This window comes from Boleophthalmus pectinirostris, unplaced genomic scaffold (genome assembly GCF_026225935.1).
Source record: "Boleophthalmus pectinirostris isolate CB_2022bp ecotype Guang Dong unplaced genomic scaffold, ASM2622593v1 HiC_scaffold_6, whole genome shotgun sequence".
Taxonomy (NCBI): Eukaryota; Metazoa; Chordata; class Actinopteri; order Gobiiformes; family Gobiidae; genus Boleophthalmus; species Boleophthalmus pectinirostris.
The window spans coordinates 28,296,693-28,316,585 of record NW_026571447.1 but is presented as its reverse complement, the minus strand read 5'-3'; the positions used below and the strand labels follow the sequence as shown (position 1 = coordinate 28,316,585).

Here is a 19,893-nt window from a genome sequence, read left to right as displayed (position 1 = left end):
GTAAATCCAGATTCTACAGTGAGAGCGACAGAGAAGGTGGCTTTCTTATAAGACCTGGTTGTGAAATGATGTAAACCGGTTGTAAGAGGTCACAAAGCTAAAAGACACGCAAATGGCTGATTAAGGCTAGGGAACGGGAAAGGAAAGCGCATTGTGAGTTTCGTTTTCATTTTTAAGGAAAAGATAAGTTTCAATAGTGGTCACGTGACAGAATGATGCGATTAAAAATGCGTAAAGTATGTAAACACAAAATAAAAAAAAAAAAAAAACATTAACCACCACTGTCAACATTTAATTTACATACTTTTTTAGTTTATTCAAGCTCGCAAACAAGGATTTACGGTGAGGGGGGAAAAGAAGAGATGTCACGTGACTAGATCGGATTCTGCCATAAAAAAACGAGGAGTAGGAAATTTATGGAGTGTGCAACTGCAACATAATACGATAGTCCCCACGGTGAGGTCTGAAATCTTACCACTATATTCTGAGAGGATCGGTGAACGCTAGTATGATGAACAGAAGGTACGTGAAGGTCACTGAAAACATAGGGAGAAATGAATAATCTAATCCCATTGCATGTCCTGACGCATTACCCGAATTAAACTCCGTTGCAGGGCGTCGCCTGCTTGACCCTTGGTATAAAAATAGAGGTAGTTCATTATGTTACTTCAGAAATGCGTACATTAAACAGAAGGGGGAGGGCAGTACCGTATAGAGTCATTTATCACGAACTTCGTCTCATACATGTGGAGTCAGGGAGACCTATGCATCTGCAGAAAGAAACAGCTTACGCCACAGAACAGCAGCGGCTCATCAAGTTTATGACTTCCTTTTTAGTCACAGTAAGGAAAAAAAAAAAAAAAAAACTAATCAAAAATGTGTTTAAAATAATGACTATGGTAAGAATAATGCAATAACAGAAGTGAGTGCCATTACTCAGACACTAATATTCTTCATTGACAAAAAGTGATGATTTCAGAATTGTCAAAATTGCATAACTTAGTAATAACCAAATACAATGTCCAGCTGTAAAACTAAAAACAGCAAATAACAGCGGCTATTTAACAGGGTTCCCACTGTTTTTCACTGACAAAATTTCTAAACTTTTCCATGACTTTTTCATGACCTAAGGTGAATTTTTCATGACTTTACAGCGCCTACATGTGTAGAATTGAGCATACTTTTAGGGCTAAATATGAAATGTTAACCCTTTCCACTCACCTTATGGATTGGTATTATAGTTTTTTAACATTCAAAATCCTGTCAATGCATTTATTGTCATTTCTTTTAAACAAAAGGCGCACATGTGTGGAAAAAATCACAATAGCCTAATGATAACTTAATAGAACACTTTAGTTGCCTGAAAATGATACTAAAATTCCATCCCAAACTTTCATTGAATTCCGTGACTCTTCCAGGCCTGTAAATTGACATATTCAATTTCCATGACTTTTCCAAGATTTCCATGAACCCTGATTTAATAGCACTGATCACAAACACACAAAAGGAGGAATGGACACTACAGTGAGCACATGTCCTTCTTTTGGTTGTCCTCCTCCCTGTACTCCGTTTTACATTTATTCACTGATACAAATATAAATATATAAACTTTCGGGGTTGTAATACTGTATGTTGACACCTTTTGCTATTCCAGTCTCTCTGTGCATTACAATTTATATAAAAAAAATGAAAATTATATGTTGCCATGCCAGTTAGTATAATGTATTCCGTCCCTCCATGTCCCCACTACATTTAGAGGTCAACTCTTTTTCTACAGTTTGAGGTGATATTGGTCACACAAACAGACAAACAGACAGCATCAGAGCTTGAGCAGAGCATCCTCCGCACAGAGCACAGACCGAGCGGCTAACATGATGCTAGAACATGATGCTAGCTCACTATTTCTGCACCGAACAACCTCCCACAGCACCAACAGCATCACCGTCACTGTTATCTCATTTACGCAACGCTGTCCGCCATTTAAGCAACAGTACAGTGCAGATGAACCCTCACCATTTCCCCACTCACCTTTACTCTGTCTTTCGTTTGCGTTTCTTTTGCCGCAGGATTTAAAACCAGCGACAAAAACAAAACGAATGGATGGGCGTGACGTCATCCACACGCGACAACAACAAATCACACGTCGCGTTTTAGAGACGCGACATAAAAAAAATAATAAGTTTAAAAAATCCATTATGAATTATTATTATTAAAAAGTACAGTTTATATTACTGATGGATAGAAAACAGCATAAAATATTATCCACGTATTATTATTATTATTATTTTGTATAATTTGTCAAATTTAAGGGATTGGATACCCAGCACATCCACAATAAGACAGACATAACTAAACACACATAAAAATAAATAAATAAATAAATTTATTATTATTATTATTATTATTATTATTATTATTATTATTATTATTATTATTATTATTATTATTATTATTATTATTAATAATAATAATAATAATAATAATAATACATAAATAAAAATAAATAAATACAATAAATAAGTAAAGTTTTTTTAAATTATTGTCATTATTATTATTATTATCCACGTATTATTGATTTTGCAACGTAAAGATTTTGATTATTATGTCAGGCTAACGAAAATATCCACTAGAGGGCAGCATTGTTGTTTTGATGCGTGAAAATCAAACTAGAATTTTTAAGGCATGAGATGCAAAGATAAACACCAGCCTACAGCAACTGCAGCAATGTTTTTTTTTTTTTTACTGCGTGATAAATCCTTTAGCAGATTTTGCCCATAAAAGGTACGGTTTCGTTGGATAAAAAATAAATAATTTAAGCACTCTGAACACAGAAACATAAACCAAGAATGTACAGCAAAATCAGGTGAATAGTGTGACTTGCATCATACTTGTTGGTGAGAATATTCCTCCATTCTATGCATAACCCACTCCCTCCCTCTCCCCTCAGCACATTTTACGCTCTGGCTCCTCTATCAGCAGCATCACACTCAGCAGCCCCCTTACAATTCCCTTCTCTATCTCTCCTCCTCTCACCTCCTCAATGGCTTTTCCTTTTACATTAATACAGAGGGATGAAGCATGAAGTCGGTTGGGACTTTGGGGATGCTGATGGCTGCAACACTGCTACAAGGTGAGTGACTTTTGAAAATTTGTTAAGGAGATTAAGTGTTAGTGACTGTGTGATATAATGTTCTGTTGAATGTTCGCACTGAGTTTGATAATGACACAGTGGAAGCCCAAACTCAGAGGTCCTTTGCTTAAGAGGCTCACAGGAAAATATAGTGCTTAATCAGCACTATAGCTATGCATTGATCTTTTCTAATGCTGTGCGGTGCATTTTGGTGAAAAAAAAAAAAAGAATAAAGCAGGTGAAGAATAGGAAAATGTATCAAACAACTGCTTTTAAACTTTGAGATTGCCCTGTTTATTTCACATGTTTGATAGGGATCTTGGGAGTTGTTTTTTTCCTTTGCCCTGGTGTGTTCTGCTGAAGAAGACAGGCATGTTTACAACAGCGCATAAGCAGCCTGCATCAGAGATAATTGATTAAGATTAGCAGTCACTATCTGTCTTTGTCAGTTACACGTGCCTGGTCTGCCCCACAGTGTTCAATTACCTTTATGTGCCGCCCATATTTATTGCATTTTGTCTTGGTGACCACTTCAAAATGTAGAATTTGGGGCACATTGGTGACTGTGGTTGGAAGGACAAGAGAAATTTAAGCTCATATAATAACTGCAACACCAAATTATTTTCTCTTTTTGTCAGTTGTAACAGACAAATTGCAGTATAGGCCAACATATAACCCAGAATACTAGTACAAAAGTAAAAGTATTGATTTCTTTCAGAGAATGACGTATTCATGGGCTTCAGATTCCTGTTATGCAACAATTTGAGGACTTTTTCCCATTCAAAAACACTATTAATAGTTTGCTAAAATGCTTTTTTAACATTCTGAAACCAAGGATATTATCATACACATAAATCAAAATTTATATACAATTCATGTGGCATCAAGTGGAACATTCTAAGATGAGGAACAGGGTCATAAATAGCTGTGCAGGGCAACCTAAAGCGTTACAGGTGATAGTGAGTGACAGAGCAGTTTCACAGCTATTTTCTATTTCTCATTTTCTCTTCACCTCATGTTGCAGTGTCCATGCAGGGTCCTCACCAGCGCTTCCTGTTAAAGAAGCTGCTGAGGGACTATAACCCGATGGAGCGACCGGTGGGCAACGACTCCCAGACCCTCACAGTGCACTTCTCCTTCACACTCATGCAGGTGATGGATGTGGTAAGTGAACAAAAAACACTACAACTATAATGCACCACTTCTGTCCTCCAATCATTTAAAGCTGCACTATCTCATTTTTGGTGAAGAGTATGCCACATGCTTGTCTCCAAGGAGATGTAATTACTTTGTCTGGAATTTTCCACAGTATGACATTAAACTTCTCCATCTGTCTCTTCCGTATCTTTTCAAATATAGATGTTTTTGTTGCTAATAAAAACAGGCAATCTTACTGTGAGCGGGGTTGCTTCTCCAATGATCTGACCTGTTACTCGGCCTGGTGGTGTTGTGTTGTGGGGAAAAAAATAGTTTAAACGTTGAATGAAAATAAAAAAAATTCTGAGTCAAAGAGTTGTTTTTGAGGTGGATTTTAATTCTTTCCAAAGCTAGACAACACAGAATCTGATGTATCTGGTGTTTTTCCATTTCAGTGTCTATTTGGAGAAGTTTAATCTGTGGATCATTCATTCATTCGTTTTTCAAAATTAAACCAAAAATAAGAAAATGAAAAATCTAATATTTTCTTCATTATTTGTCTCCAAAACCAAAATGAAAAAAACAGATAACGATTTGTTTTTTTAAATTTTCAATTTTGTGTTTAAATGAATAAAGGAAAAAACAGACAACGGCTATTTCCCGTTCCCATGACTTAAACTGCGAAGCTGGACTTTTACACCACATACGGACTGAACCAGGACTAAAACAGGACTAAACCAGGTCTAAACCGAGACTGAACCAGGAATGTTGTGATGGCCCGGAATTGCACCCGTGTACACTGTCGGATGATCAGGACTGAGACCGAGACCAGAGCAGTACTGAGACCGAAACCAGAACGGGACCAGGACCAGGTCTGAGACAGAGACTGAAACCAGGACTTAGACTGGGAACAGACCGGGACAAGACCAGGACTGAGACAAGGACAGAGACAAGGACTGAAACCGGGACCAGACCAGGACTGAGACCAGGACTGAGACCAGTTTATTTCTGGTTTAGTCCTGGTTCAATTTTGGTTTAGTCCTGGTTTAGACCTGGTGTGGTCCTGTTTTAGTCCTGTTTTAGTTCTGGTTCAGTCCTGGTTCACAGTCACAGAAATGTTCTTTTTCCCATTATTAATTTAAACACAAAATCGAAAACTAAAAAAAACAAATCATTATTCGTTTTTTTTCATTTTGGTTTTGGAGACAAATAATGAAGAAAATTGTTGTTTTTTAAATTTTCTTATTTTTGGTTTTATTTTGAAAAACGAATGAACAAATGATACATGGATTAAGTTTAATGTCATACTGTGGAACATTTCAGACAAAGAAATGCCATCCCTGTGTAGCAAAGAAGATGACATACTCTCAACAGAAAAGTGAAAGTTTAGGAATGCACTTATAATATAATTGGTGACCCCCACTTGTTGTTACAGGATGAAAAGAACCAGATACTGACCACAAATGCTTGGTTACAAATGGTGAGTTGACTGTAACAATAAGGAACATTCTTATGCAGAGTGAAATTATTGTAAATTAAATCATGTTTGCTGAGTTATTATTGAAAAAAAAAAAAAGACAATTAAATGATTATATATTCCTTATCTGTGCACTTTATGCTTTGTGACTCTTAGCAGTGGTATGACCATTACTTAAAGTGGAACCAGTCAGATTATCCTGGAGTGAAGAACCTGCGTTTTACCCCTGACCAGATCTGGACTCCTGACATTCTGCTTTACAACAGGTGAGGAGGAGTTGCCATGGCAATTATCAATATTAAGACATTCATAAGGTGACTGTACACTTTATTTTTCTGTAGCGCTCATGATAAATTTGATGCAACTTTTAAAACAAATGTCCTGGTGAATTCGAGTGGCTTCTGTGAATATCTGCCTCCAGGTAAGAGTTTTAATCACGTCTTTCTGACATAAATACTTTATGATTTTACCTTGTATGGCTATAGTCACACTTGTCCTGACTTGATTCCTTTTTAGCACTAAATGTAGACTTGGGTTGGTTCTCTGGTAGTTCAGATTTAGTCATGGTCTAGTTCAGGTTTAGTTCCTTGTTTAGGCTTGTTTAGGTGATGTGGTGGAATGGTATTTATCACATTGTGGAGACTAAAATCTGCATGCACAAACTCACATCATCACTGTCTTTTGTATGTGGAAAAAAAAATCTGTTCATCATGATGTAAATCGTTTATGAATAGATCAGCAACATGGTGGTTTAAAGTTCAAATATGGGTTAAAATAGGTTACAGTTTGGATTTGGGTCTAGCTTAAGTTCAAGCAAACAGTGACTATGATTAAGGTTTGGACCAGTGTCTAGAAAATGCATTTAAGTTGATGTAATTTTGAGTTCAATTTTCACATGTTACAGGATACACTGTGTGCAGTTGTATTTATGAGTATTCATTTTATAATTGGACAACTACGGTGCTGTCAGTCAATCCAAAATGTTAATAAACCTCAAACCTGAATATTTAAGAAAGTTTTGGCTTTCTTAGGAGAAAATCTACATGTGCGCAATTATTGGGCAACTATTAATGTGCAGAATTATTACACAACTAAATGAAAAATTTTCCATTAGCACTTGTTTATTTTCATCTGTCAGAATAGTAAATAATTTAAAATGTACACATAAACATTTCTGACATAAAAATAAGTAAATAAATAAAAATCAGTAACTAATATAGACACTTTTCTTCTCAATATTGGTCATAAACCTTCCATTCATGGAGTCTGTCAGTTTCTCGATCTGTTGACAATCAACATTTTGTGCAGCAGCAACCTCAGCCTCCCAGATGCTGTTCAGAGAGATTTACTGTTTTGCGTCAGTTTAAATCTCCTGTTTAAGAAGTGCCCACAAGTTCTCAATAGGGTTTAGGTCAGGTGAGGAAGGGGGGCATTATTTTTTCATCTTTAAGGCCTTTACTGGCAGGTCACGCAGTGGAGTACTTTGATGCATGTGATGGAGCATTGTCCTGCATGAAAATCATGGTCCTCTTGTTAGATGCAGACTTTTTCCTGTACCACTGCTGGAAGAAAATGTCTTCTAAAATCTGGCAGTAGGTTTTGGAGTGCATTTGAGTCCATCTTCAACCCGAAAAGTTTCAACAAGCTCATCTTTAATAATACCAGCCTGTACCACGACCCCATCTTCACCTTGCTGGCGTCTGAGTCGAACTGGAACTCTGTGCCCATTACTGATTCAGCGATGGGCCCATCCATCTGGTCCGTCAAGAGTCACTCTCATCTCATCAGTCCATAAAACCTTTGCAAAATCTATCTTCAGATATTTCTTGGCCCAGTCTTGATGTTTCAGCTTATGCTTCTTGTTCAGTGATGGTCGGGTTTCAGCCTTCCTGCCATGTCTCTGAGCACTGAACTCCTTGTACTTCAGGGCACTCCACTCTCTTTTTTTTTTTGAAATGTCAGAAATGTTTATTTGTAAATTTTGGGTTGTTTACTCTTCTGACAGATGGAAATAAACTAGTGAGAAAAGAAAATGTAATTTTTTTATGTAGTTGCCCCATAATTGTGCACACATAGATTTTGAAGAAGAAAGCCAAAACTTCACTTTTACTTTCTTAAATGTTCAGGTTTAAGATTTATAAACATTTTGGATTAACTGAGAGCACTGTACTTGGTCAATTACTAAATGAATCCTCATAAATACAACATGCCTAATAACAAGTGTGAACATAGCCTACAAAATCAAATGTAAAATCAGAGCCTCCCATCTTAATTTTGACCATCCTCTGTTTCAAAGCACTTTTTGTAATCCTTCAAAGGGATATTTGTCAGCACCTGTAGCGTCGACGTTCAGGTGGTTTCCATTTGACATCCAGCGTTGTGAGCTGAAGTTTGGCTCCTGGACTTTTGATGGATGGCTGCTCGATATTCAGATGAAAGAGGCAGATGTGTCTGGATACATGCCCAATGGAGAGTGGGACTTAATAGGTAAAGTCACTGCCAATGGGTTTCAGAATTAACTTCATATGTTTTATTCACAAAGAATTTGCCTACGGCAGGGATCCCCAACCTTTTTCCTCTGCTGTTTACCTTTACAAAACGGAAATGCCAAAGAGTTAACTCATTTTAGCACTCGCAAGAAACTGAGTAAGAACCACAGCAAGCCTTAGCTGGGGGACTGTTAGATGCATATAAAACACAATCCATTATCCATTTATTAGTGCACTAAGAAGGCATTAAAATCATACATTTACAACGGTGAGAGGAATTTACTTAATCAGATTAATTATTGAGTTATTCAGCACAAAATGTATAATTCAGAAATACTTGGGACTTGGAAGAGGGTGGAGAGCTACTGGCTGGTCCAGGCTCCTGCCGTAAGAATAATTCTGTAAGGTTTGGTGAAAAAAGAAAATAGTTAAGTATTATTTTGTTTACACTGTATCGGCGCATTCCACTTGACAAAAATATAGCTGAAATTGCAAACCACTTAGGCAATTATTGTGTTTTCCATTATAGTATGATGATGACGATAAAATCTCTATCTAAACTAAACACTAAATTAATCACGCCTTAGTGATGGACCCCATATATATATATATATATATATATATATATATATATATATATATATATATATATATATATATATATATATATATATATATATATAGATAAGTTTCTCAGCTTCCTTGGAGTCCATGTTTTTTTACAGTTAACACATATGGCCATACATAATATACACGTCAATTGTATGTGCATATTTACATATACGTATAAATGTGTGCCTCTTATATTTTAACACTGTGGAAAAAAATTTTATTGAATTGAACTGAATCTCAAGTTACATAAAAGTCAGATTTTTAGAGGTCCTATAGTTCATAAAATTAGCTCTTGTGAGATTTTAGCCATGTTAAAATATTGTTACATCATCAAAACATACCGAAGTTTTATGGTGTTTTGTTTCATTTACACATGTTTGAGTAATATTTTATTATTCATCTGTCCACATCTCCAAAGCTCAATGCTCCAAGTGCTCTGTTCCACCTTGTGATGTCATGAAACAGTAGTTTTCAAGTTAACAATTAAATTTTACCTTCTGTTTCATAAATATACGTAATTCCAGGGCTGAAATCATCCAAATGATTCTAGTGATGGTGTATGAAGTTTTGAAAACACAGTGGAGCACTTCCTGTATTACCACATGACATCACAAGGTGTAACAGAGTGTTTTCTTTTTGGCAGAAGAAGAAATATGCACGGTTTGTGTGTTAAACATGTGTGAAACAAAACACAAATCCAGGTATATTTTTGATAAGGAAACAACATTTTAACACAGAACAATAAAATTAAAAAATATAATTGAGCTTCTCTGTGTGTCTTCAGGAGTCCCGGGAGACAGAAACGAGCAGTTCTATGACTGCTGTGCCGAGCCTTATCCAGATGTTACGTTTGTGGTAACGCTACGAAGAAGGACTCTGTTTTATGCTCTGAACCTGCTCATCCCCTGTGTGCTCCTCTCCTCCATGACACTGGTGGTTTTCCTGCTTCCTGCAAATTCTGGCGAGAAGATTAGCCTGGGTAAGGGAAAGATTTTAGTTAGACAAATTGTAATGATCCATGAGGAAAATTACTTGGTCACAGTATAGCAAAGATCCAGTTTTGAAACACTAGTAAAAAATTTTAATACAGTATGAAGGAACCATCCCCATTTGTTGTTGTTGTTCTTATAGAAATTCAAGGCAACTAGATAATACACAGCGAGAGTGAATGAATAAATGAATGGAGAAGTGAATGAAATGAAGGTTGCCACGTAAACAAAATTGCATGTAAAAATGAAGATATTTATTTTTTATAACTCAAACACAAAAGTCTAAAAGCTTTGTATTGTGTATCTCATGTTTATATCTCCTGTTTCTTATGTCTTCATGCAGGCATCACCGTTCTTCTCTCTCTCACTGTCTTCATGTTGATGGTTGCAGAGATAATGCCGGCCACTTCTGATTCTGTTCCACTCATAGGTCAGAAAAACTTACTTCTAAATTTAAAACACAATCAGGCACAATCATCTAAAGTAATGGTTGCTTGTTGGGGTTGCTTGATTTGTTTTTAATTGTACAGTAAAGGTTGGTTAAAACTGGCCATGTGGCAAAAATTACTACTTTTAAAGATCCAAGGTCACCATTTTTGATTCATCACGATGCATACATATTCAGCTTTATAGTACTGGAGGCTGGCCAATTCATGTTTTTTGCAAGTAATTCCTCTCTGATTTGAAGACCATTCCCCACTGAAAAGATATAATATTTTCTTTTTAATTGCCCATTGCCGTAACTTGAAATCCATGAATAGGAGAAAAAGTAGATGGCATATTTCCATGTGAAAGTGTGAGACTCATTAAACAAAGTAGTTATTTTAGACAGACTGGACTGGCGAAGAGTTCACAATTTGATTTAATCTCCACCTCTAATTAGCAATAGACATACTGTATGTACGTTAAATTGTCACTGAACTGAAATTTAAAGGTCCTATATTATGCGAAATTGACTCTCGTGATCTTTAAGCCATGTTAGAATGTATTTACTTCCTCAGAAACAAACCCAGAGTTGTGTTTGGTTTCTTTTACACATGTTTGAGTAACCCTTTATTTTTAGTTTGTCTACATCTCCAAAGCTCAAAATGCTCTGTTCTACATTGCAATGCCATGAAGTGGTAGTTTTTGAGTTCGGCTTTAGCTTTCTTTTGCTTTTGTTTGGTAGAGATGGCAATTGTAGGGCTGAAATTATCCAAATGATTCTAGTGAAGGTGTTTTGAGTTTAAAAACACAGTGGAGCACATGACTTACAAAATGGAACAGAGTATTTTCAGTTTGAGAGAACACAGCAGCCTAACTATGCAGGATTTAAAATGTATGAATGAAACAAAACACAACTTAGGGCATGTTTTTGAGGCGGTAAAAACATTCTAACATGGCTTAAAGTTCACAAGAGTAAAGTTTGAATATAATATAGGACCTTTCAATTTTAGTTCAGTGACAATTTACGGTCCATACAGTATGTCTGTTGCTCATTAGAGGTGGAGATTAAATCAAATTGTGAACTCGTTGCCAGTCCAGTCTGTCTAAAATAACTGCTTAAATGTTTAATGAGTCTCACACTTTCACATGGAAACACGCCATCTACTTTTTCTCCTATTCATGGATCTCAAGCTGTGGCAATGGGCAATTAAAAAGAAAATATTATATCTTTTCAGTGGAGAATGGTCTTCAAATCAGAGTGGTTGATGAAGATACAAGATTATAAAATAATATGGATCAGAAAATAGCATAATATGGGTTATTTAATATATATATATTTTTTTAAATATATTTTTTTGTTTCTCAGGCCAGTACTTTGCCAGCACCATGGTGATCGTGGGCATGTCCGTTGTAGCCACGGTCATTGTTCTTCAGTTCCACCACCATAATCCCAACAATGGACCCATGCCGCGCGTGGTGAGCTCATACTGTTTTGTAGAGTTTTTTCACATATACATTTTGTTCGTTTATGGTTATGTAATGTAGCAGCTGTTCAGTAAAATAACAATAATAAAAGACAGTATAAAACAGAATGGCAATAAAATGCATAAAAGAAAAAGGAGGAAACGAAAATAGGACACGGAGGAATACACAACTCATGCAAGGTTAAACGCCAGAGGATAAAATTTGTCATGATCATTACTATATCGTCTTGTCTTTCGATAAATGACAGCTGGAACAATATATTTTGAAGCTCAGTTTTTATTGTGTGTACATTTTCTATGCACTAGTGGAGAGATTCTTCTGTAATACAATAATATTTTAGCTGTGATTATCCTGCTTTGTTGTTATTGTGTAATGTAAGCCAGTAGTATTTTTCAGTAACTTTTTCTGTGTTGTGTGCCAGCTGCACCTGGTCCTGCTCCAGTGGGTTCCCTGGTTCTTACGGATGAAACGTCCAGGGGAGAACGCTGACCCGTCTCTGCCCCACAGCTCTGGGGACGTGCAGAGCAAAAGTCTGGCCTCTCCGACCACCACCACCACAACCACCACCACCATCCCCACGCCTGTGCCTTCAGTGCTGCCGCAGAGCCTCACATCGTTACAGGTAGGTAGTGTTAAAATACTGTTGGAGGAGAGACCATTTTACTCTTATGTTGGTGACACCAGGACTAAAAAAGTTTAATCTTTAATTTAACTTTTTGTTCATAATATCTGATACATGTACAGAGGCCGCGCTACCATTAGGCAAAAGTACGTGGCTGCTCAGGGCCCCCAAACCTGGAGGGACCCCCAACCAACTGCGAGACTTCAGAGCAATTAGATTTTCTCTCAGTATGACATTAAATGAGAGTAATGTACTTTTAAAGAAGAATCATAAGAAAATTAATAATCATCATATTGGATTATTGGATGTAAACAAAAATGTAATTGTTCTGGCAAAAAAAATAAAACTACTTTCAGTTCTGGTTATTTAGTAGGCGACCTAACTAATAAGACAAGTTTCCAATCCATCATAATTCAAATAAATAAAACAATGTCTCAAGAGCAATGGGGAAAAACAGACAATAAATACATTAAAAATACAAAAATTGGTGCATTATAGTGAGGGCCCCAAACTCAAGTTCGCCTAGGAACCCCACATTGCCAACTCCGCCACTGTACATGTTGCCACTTAGGCTACGTTCAGACTGCAGCCTGAAGTGACCCAAATCCCATTTTTTGACCCCTATGTGACCTGTATCTGATCTTTTAATGACAGTCTGAATGACACATATCCAATTTTTTCAAATGCGACCCAGGCCACTTCGATATGTGGTCCTGAAACCGATACATACCGATTTTTTGTCATGCGACTTCAGTCTGAACGGCCAAAGCGCATTCATCTGACCTACACGTCATCAACGAGCCACAAATGTCACTATTCTGCGCTGAAGTAGACGAAAATTGTTAATGAAATCCGTGTCACTGAAGTGAAGCACATCACCACTCACCACTCTTGGCTACGTCTCCACATCCACACGTTCCTTTCAATGGACGTTGCTGCCACTGCCCCACAAAACACCACGGCCAAAAACTTCGTCCTTCTCCTTCTCAATCTCCCCCTTAAAACAAGTAAGTTGTTCATGTTCTGGCTCCGGTACGAGAGGAACTTTAAAATCTCCAGGTGCTCAATGCTCCATGTTTGGACAACTTCCGTAAACACAGAGCACGCTCGCTGCGGTTGACGTCATCGGGTCCTCCAGTGCGCATGCGGGCCTTTTAATGTTCACAATGGACATCACATACAAGTCGCATTTAATTAGAAATGTGAATGACCTCGCAAAAACATCGGTATTTTACAAAAAAATCCGAATTGAGCGTTAAGCCCTGCAGTCTGAACGTAGCCTTAGTTTAATGACCTTACATTTGTTTGAACTTGAACATGAACTACAAGCTTGCCAAGTTTCTCAAAGCACCATTAGGGGTTCTAATTATGGTTGACCTAATTTCATGAACATATGCTGTTTTCAATTAAAAATAGATTAAAGGTCCTATAGTCCTATATTATTCAAAATAGACTCTTGTAAGATTTTAGCCATGTTATAATGCTTTTTCCTCCTTAAAAACATACCTGGAGTTGTGTTTTGTTTCATTCACATGTTTGAGCAATCCTTTATTTTAGTCTGTCTACGTCTACGAAGCTAAAGAAATAGTAAAGATTGGCAGTTCTAAGGCTGAAATTATTTAAATTATTCTAGTGAAGTTGTATGGAGTTTAAAAACACTTTATTACCACATGACATCAAGTGGATCAGAGTGTTTTCTGAGAGAAAACTAAATATCCAGGGTTTCAAGATGTGTGAATGAAACAAAATAAACTCGAGGTATGTTAGTGATGAGGAAACAACATTAGAACATAGATCAGAAAATAGCATAATAATCATCTTGCAAAATACTGTGCAGCTCTTACGATTATATTATGACCTGTTGAATTATGATTATCAAATTATCAATCCATCTTGAAATCCCTAATTACAGGCAAGTCTGGCTCAGCTGAATCACCCCCTGTCAGCCCACCGCCCCAGCACTCAGCCAGTTGTCCTCCCCAACCACAACAACAACCGTGACTCCATGCCCAACGGTCACCTCCCCTACATGGGCTTTCAGTCGTTTCAGAACACCAGCGAGATCGAACCGGTGCAGAGGAACAGAACCACCAGCCACGGGAGGCCTCACTGCGGCTTCGGCCCTGGAGACAGTGAAGGAGCTGCGGGAGGAGGAGGAGGAGCTACAGGAGACACGCCCACACATAACAAACTAAACTCCCCACACGAAACGCCTTTGACTGTCGACCCCGAGCCCCCCGCTGGGTCGTCCATGGGGGCGGGTGGTCTGGAGGCGGCGGGTGGAGCAGGGGGGAGAGCCAGTCAGAGCACCAGTGTAGTCACGTCTCGTTCCGGGGCAGTGGACAACCAGCTGAGGGCCCTTTTGGGAGAGGTGCAGTACCTGGTGGAGAGGGTTCGGGAGCAGGACCGGCAGATGAGTCTGGTGGAGCAGTGGCAGTTTGCGGCAGCTGTGGTGGACCGTCTCTGCCTGGTCGGGTTCAGTGTTTTTAACATTATTTGTACGATAGCGATTCTCATGGCAGCGCCCAACTTTGGGGAGGCGCTGTCCAAAGACTTCCTCTGAAAGACACGGAAAGAATCAGCGAGTTTTGTTAAAAGCACAATTTCCAATTATTATTTTTTAAATGTTTTTAAACCTATTTCAGGGGTGTCCAAACTTTTTTTTTTCTCATCAAGGGTCCAGTTATAAAGGACATATATTACACTATTTTGTGTTTTCTCTGTTATACTGTTGTTTCCTCATCACAAACATACCTGGAGTTGTGTTTTTATCACACAAACCCTGCATATTTTCGTTGAGTTCCTCCTTGTGATGTCATGTGGTAATACAGGAAGTGCTCCACTGTGTTTTTAAACTCCATATACCTTCACTGGAATCATTTGGATGATTTCAGCCCTGGAATAAGTAATCTCTATTAAACAAAAGGTAAAATGTTGCTGTTAACTTGAAAACTACCTCTACATGAAAACACAAGGTAGAACGAGCATTTTGAGCTAATAAACGGTTTCTCAAACATGTGTGAATGAAACAAAACACAACTCCAGGTATGTTTTTGATGAGTGACCAAAATTATACTGGCTTGAAGCTCACAAGAATCAGTTTTGTGTAATATACTGTAGGGCCTGCAATATTACATTATAGTCAAAAGTGAAATTTTTTGTTGAAATAATGTACAGAAGTAATGTCCCAATATGCCTTAGCAACACAGGTGTGTTCTAGCCCAAAATGGTAAGAAATAAAATTGCCACTTTGTCACTTATAATTATTTGGGCCAAATCACCCAGAAACCTGAGGGTTGATAAAATATTTCCGTTGGGACCTACATTTGGACCCTGGGCCATCGTTTGGACACTCCTGCTTATATAATGGACAAGTGAAAAAAACAATCCAAATTTAAACTGCACTATTTGAATTCTGCCCAACATTTCACATTTGGACCACAACAGCCCCACTGCAAAAAAATAATATCCAGCCTTGGTCTTTAAATGTGAGTATGAGAATGTGAGTATTTTTCACTTTAGATTCAAAAGCCTGTATGAGATTATTTTACTTCATGAGTTTTTTGGCTGGTTCCAAGAATATTTATGTCAATGGAGTAAAAAAAAACAACTTAAAACTTATAAAAATAGCAAATATAAATTAATTCTAAAGAAAATTAAAGTAAAGTAAATGTAAATAATCTGGATATTATTTTTTTGCCTTGCAGTAACATAGTCTATGGTCTAGTTTGAACTAAACATTTCTGTAAAATAATTCTTATAGGCAACAGGGCAGCATCACATTCCTTGTATACTGAGGCTTTAAAATAGACTGCCTTTTTCACTGCTAAAAATCAAGTTCTTTTATATGCTCAAATGTTTAATACACGCTTCTTTGCCATAGAGAAGCATGCCTTGTGTAAAGACCATAGGAATCACTGGGCTGTGGTTTGCTGCATGTTACTGATATCTGCGCCTTTAAAAATGAAGCAAGATTTAACAGCTTTCCCTTTTCCAGGACATTAAAATGGACTGCATTCACTGTTCAGTCTCCTATCGATTTCCATACGAGCCAATGGGAAACATTTTATTGATGTGAGCTTTGAGAGGTGTGTCCTCTCATGTTACTTGCTGACCTATATGCAGATAAATAATGGTTTATGGTCTAGTTATCATGTCACAAATCTTTTCAATAGGATTAAGCACTACCCCTTCCTTCGCTGTCATTTCCAATTTGTTTTTCAGATGAGACCTCTATTAAAATGCAGAGGAAATCTGTGTGATATATGATCATGTCTGACAAATTATTTTGGTAACACTTTATTTAAGGGATCACAGATTAATGGCTAACTAGAGACCAGTTTGTCTCCATTAAGCTGCTGTTGCTTTGCAGGAAATGTTCCACAGGTTAAGTTTAGTTATACTTTATTGTCCCCACAAGTGTGGATGTGGCATTAGTCAATTTATGTGACGCTACCATGCCTACAGGTCAGATCTGTGGAGAGGCGTGCTCACTTTTTATTTGAGAAACACAAGTAATTGAACAAATGCAAGATACATCCCATACAGAGGAACATTACGGCCAAAGCAGTAGCATAATATCTTCAGAGAGACAAGACAGAAGTATTTTTAGGTCATTTTACATAAACACTATGTCTAAATATAGCATTAATATTCCTTTACTTAATTCATTTGTGTTCATTTAATTAATAACTGCATGCCAAGTATCCATTAGTGATTAATAAGTGTTACCATAATTTCTGTCAGACGTTCTATTCTTTTATCAACGCAAAGCTCCCCGCCTCTGCAGCTCTGTTATCTGAGGTGTAGGGACATTCGAGCAGGGGGGACAAAGGGGAGAGGCAGAGTGAAAAGAATAAGATATGGAGGTAATGAAGCACAGCGATAAAGCAGGGGCCAAACAGAGAGAGCGCCGCAGAGGGAGGAGAGCTCTGCAGTGGGACAGAGAGAGGCGGCACAGAGCACGAAACAAGGCGTTTTATAAGCACGCTGAGAACTGGAAAATCTACATGAGTTACTGTGCTTAAAATGAACCTTGTTTGTGTGTATATGTGTGTGTGTGTTTTTCACTAGTTTAAGTTTTGACTAGACTGTTTCCGGGTATGTCTTTAAGTCTTTTTGGGTTGCAAGCTAAATTATCTGTTCATTAAGACATTAGTTACAATAACAAGTGTTTTCTTTTGGAAGACTAAAAACCTTTTTTCTCAATTGAGATGCTGTTTTTCCTTGAATCTTGCACAGAATAGCACCAAATTTATCTCTGTCAATCAAGAGAAACAGGTGATTCCAGCAACCCAACCTATTTTCTGGCAATAAAAATCCATAATTTAATAAAAGCAAAAGATACTGTGGAAAATTCAAGCCAAAGCAATAACATCTGGGCCTCCCCAAAAAGAAAACGTACAGTATAGAGCCAAAGCATTGTCAGATCATTAAAACGAGCCACACTTTAACACTTTAAAACAAAATCTTGAACTAAACTTAACTATTTTCTGAATCCAAGTGATTTCAACTCAATCGGATATTGTGTTTGTGCAGTGCGGAGACGACGCTCACAATGTGCTGAGGAGGCAGAGGCTCTGTGGTTTTTAACTGATTGGTCATTAATGAGAGAGCAGGAGGGGAGGGGCTGTCTGCTCGGATGTGGGGCCGTGTAAAAGTACTTACAGCAGCATTTACATCTGACTTGACATATATTTAAAACTGCCAGGGGAACACTCTCTCATTATGTATGGTCTTTATTTTGGCAGGAGATGCTGTGTTAAAATGATTGACTATGATGCAACCATTTTACAAGCAAATTCTGTTAACTCATGTCTTGGCTTATAAAACTGTTTCTCGATCACTCAGCGGTCTTCTTTGTAATCTCTAAAGCTTATCACAATGGACAACGTATTGCTTAGTCTGGAATGTACCACAGTAAAGCACCAAACGTATCCATCATCTCCTTGGAGGCCCCAGCACCTGTAAATACAAGCTAGAAGTTCAGTGTCAGACTGTGGTGCATTCTACGCAAAGCAACAATATTTCCATTGCTTGCTCTCTCCACACCACAGAAGCTACATAGTGAATCTTTAATATTTTTACTTGTAAGTGCAGTGCCATAACATACATATGAATGACCAGCTGAACTCCTTTATCTCTATAGGGGTCTGCAGAGAGAGGGAGTGTGGTACTGGTGATAAATCTTCGGCTTCCCCCGTTTTACACCAGGTCCCTTGCCCATCTGCTCCCTGTCAGCAGACCCAAGTGGGTGGGAGGAGTTGGACAGAGGACAGAACCCAAGAAAGCAGAACAGAATCAGAGTATTGGGTGTGCGTGGGCTATTGTAATATGTGTCAGTGTATAGGGCTTGGAACAATACCAGCACATTTTGGACAAACAATACAAATGAGATTACATTATAAAGATTATGCAAACCTTGTGTTCACATATTAAACTTTTTGTGGATCTGTAGCATCAAGATTTGAGTGAACACTGAAATATCCCATGACGCAAGAATGTCAAACTTTCATCTTGCATTTATCCAATTACAGGTGTTTTTACTGCTCAAAAATATATGTTCATACTAGGGATGTAACAATAACCGAAATATTGTGATATCATATCATCAAAAGTCTCACAATAATATCGTGGGCTGTCACAATATATCAAATCACTAGTTCCTTTGCTTAAATGCATGGTTTTATAGTAGCAACAGCTTATAAACATCAAGAACTACATATCCCATATTAGTGCAGACAACATGAAGAGATCCATCCATCCATTTTCTTTCGCTTATCCAAGGCCTGGTCGCGGGGGCAACAGTCTAAGCAGGGGCTCCCAGACTTCCTTCACACGAGACACTTCCTCCAGTTCCTCCGAGGGGATCCCGAGGCGTTCCCAGGCCAGCCGAGAGACATAGTCCCTCCAGTGTGTCCTGGGTCTTCCCCGGGGCCTTCTTCTGATGGGACATGCCCAGAACACCTCCCGACGGAGACGCCCAGGAGGTATCCAGAACAGATGCCCTGAGCCACCTCAGCTGGCTCCTCTCGACGTGGAGGAGCAGCGACTCTACTCCGAGCTCCTCCCGTGTGACTGAGCTCTTCACTCTATCTCCAAAGGAGCACCCAGCCACCCTGCGGAGGAAACTCATTTCGACCACTTCTATCCGCAATCTTGTCCATTCGGTCATTACCCAGAGCTCATGACCATAGGTGAGGGTAGGAACGAAGATTGACCGGTAAATCGAGAGCTTTTACTTTTGGCTCAGCTCCCTCTTGACCACAACGGTTCGATACAGCGACCACATCACTGCAGACGCTGCACCGATCAGCCTGTCAATTTCACGTTCCATCCTCCCTTTAATCCTGAACAAGACCCCGAGATACTTGAACTCCTCCACTTGACAATATGAAGAGTTATGTTTTTTGCCTGAATTATTGGGATTATGATGGTCATAATTCACACCAAAATCTTGTCAAGGTATTTTAAAAGCAAAAAAACTGTCTACAATTATATCAGCCTCTTTAAAATATTATAATAAA

At 38.1% G+C, this 19,893-nt stretch overlaps 1 protein-coding gene across 1 annotated transcript; it reads left to right on the top strand.

Annotated features, from left to right (window-relative positions):
- Positions 1 to 17: 17 nt before the first annotated feature.
- Positions 18 to 16,636, top strand: LOC110162988 (neuronal acetylcholine receptor subunit alpha-7-like). Its single transcript, XM_055163266.1, is given in 13 exon segments — positions 18 to 153; positions 3,068 to 3,130; positions 4,155 to 4,294; positions 5,703 to 5,747; positions 5,901 to 6,010; positions 6,086 to 6,165; positions 8,063 to 8,094; positions 8,096 to 8,231; positions 9,630 to 9,824; positions 10,178 to 10,264; positions 11,627 to 11,736; positions 12,167 to 12,367; positions 14,280 to 16,636. Coding segments are annotated over 12 exon segments (1,839 nt in total). The 5' UTR covers positions 18 to 153; positions 3,068 to 3,078; the 3' UTR covers positions 14,931 to 16,636.
- Positions 16,637 to 19,893: the final 3,257 nt, after the last annotated feature.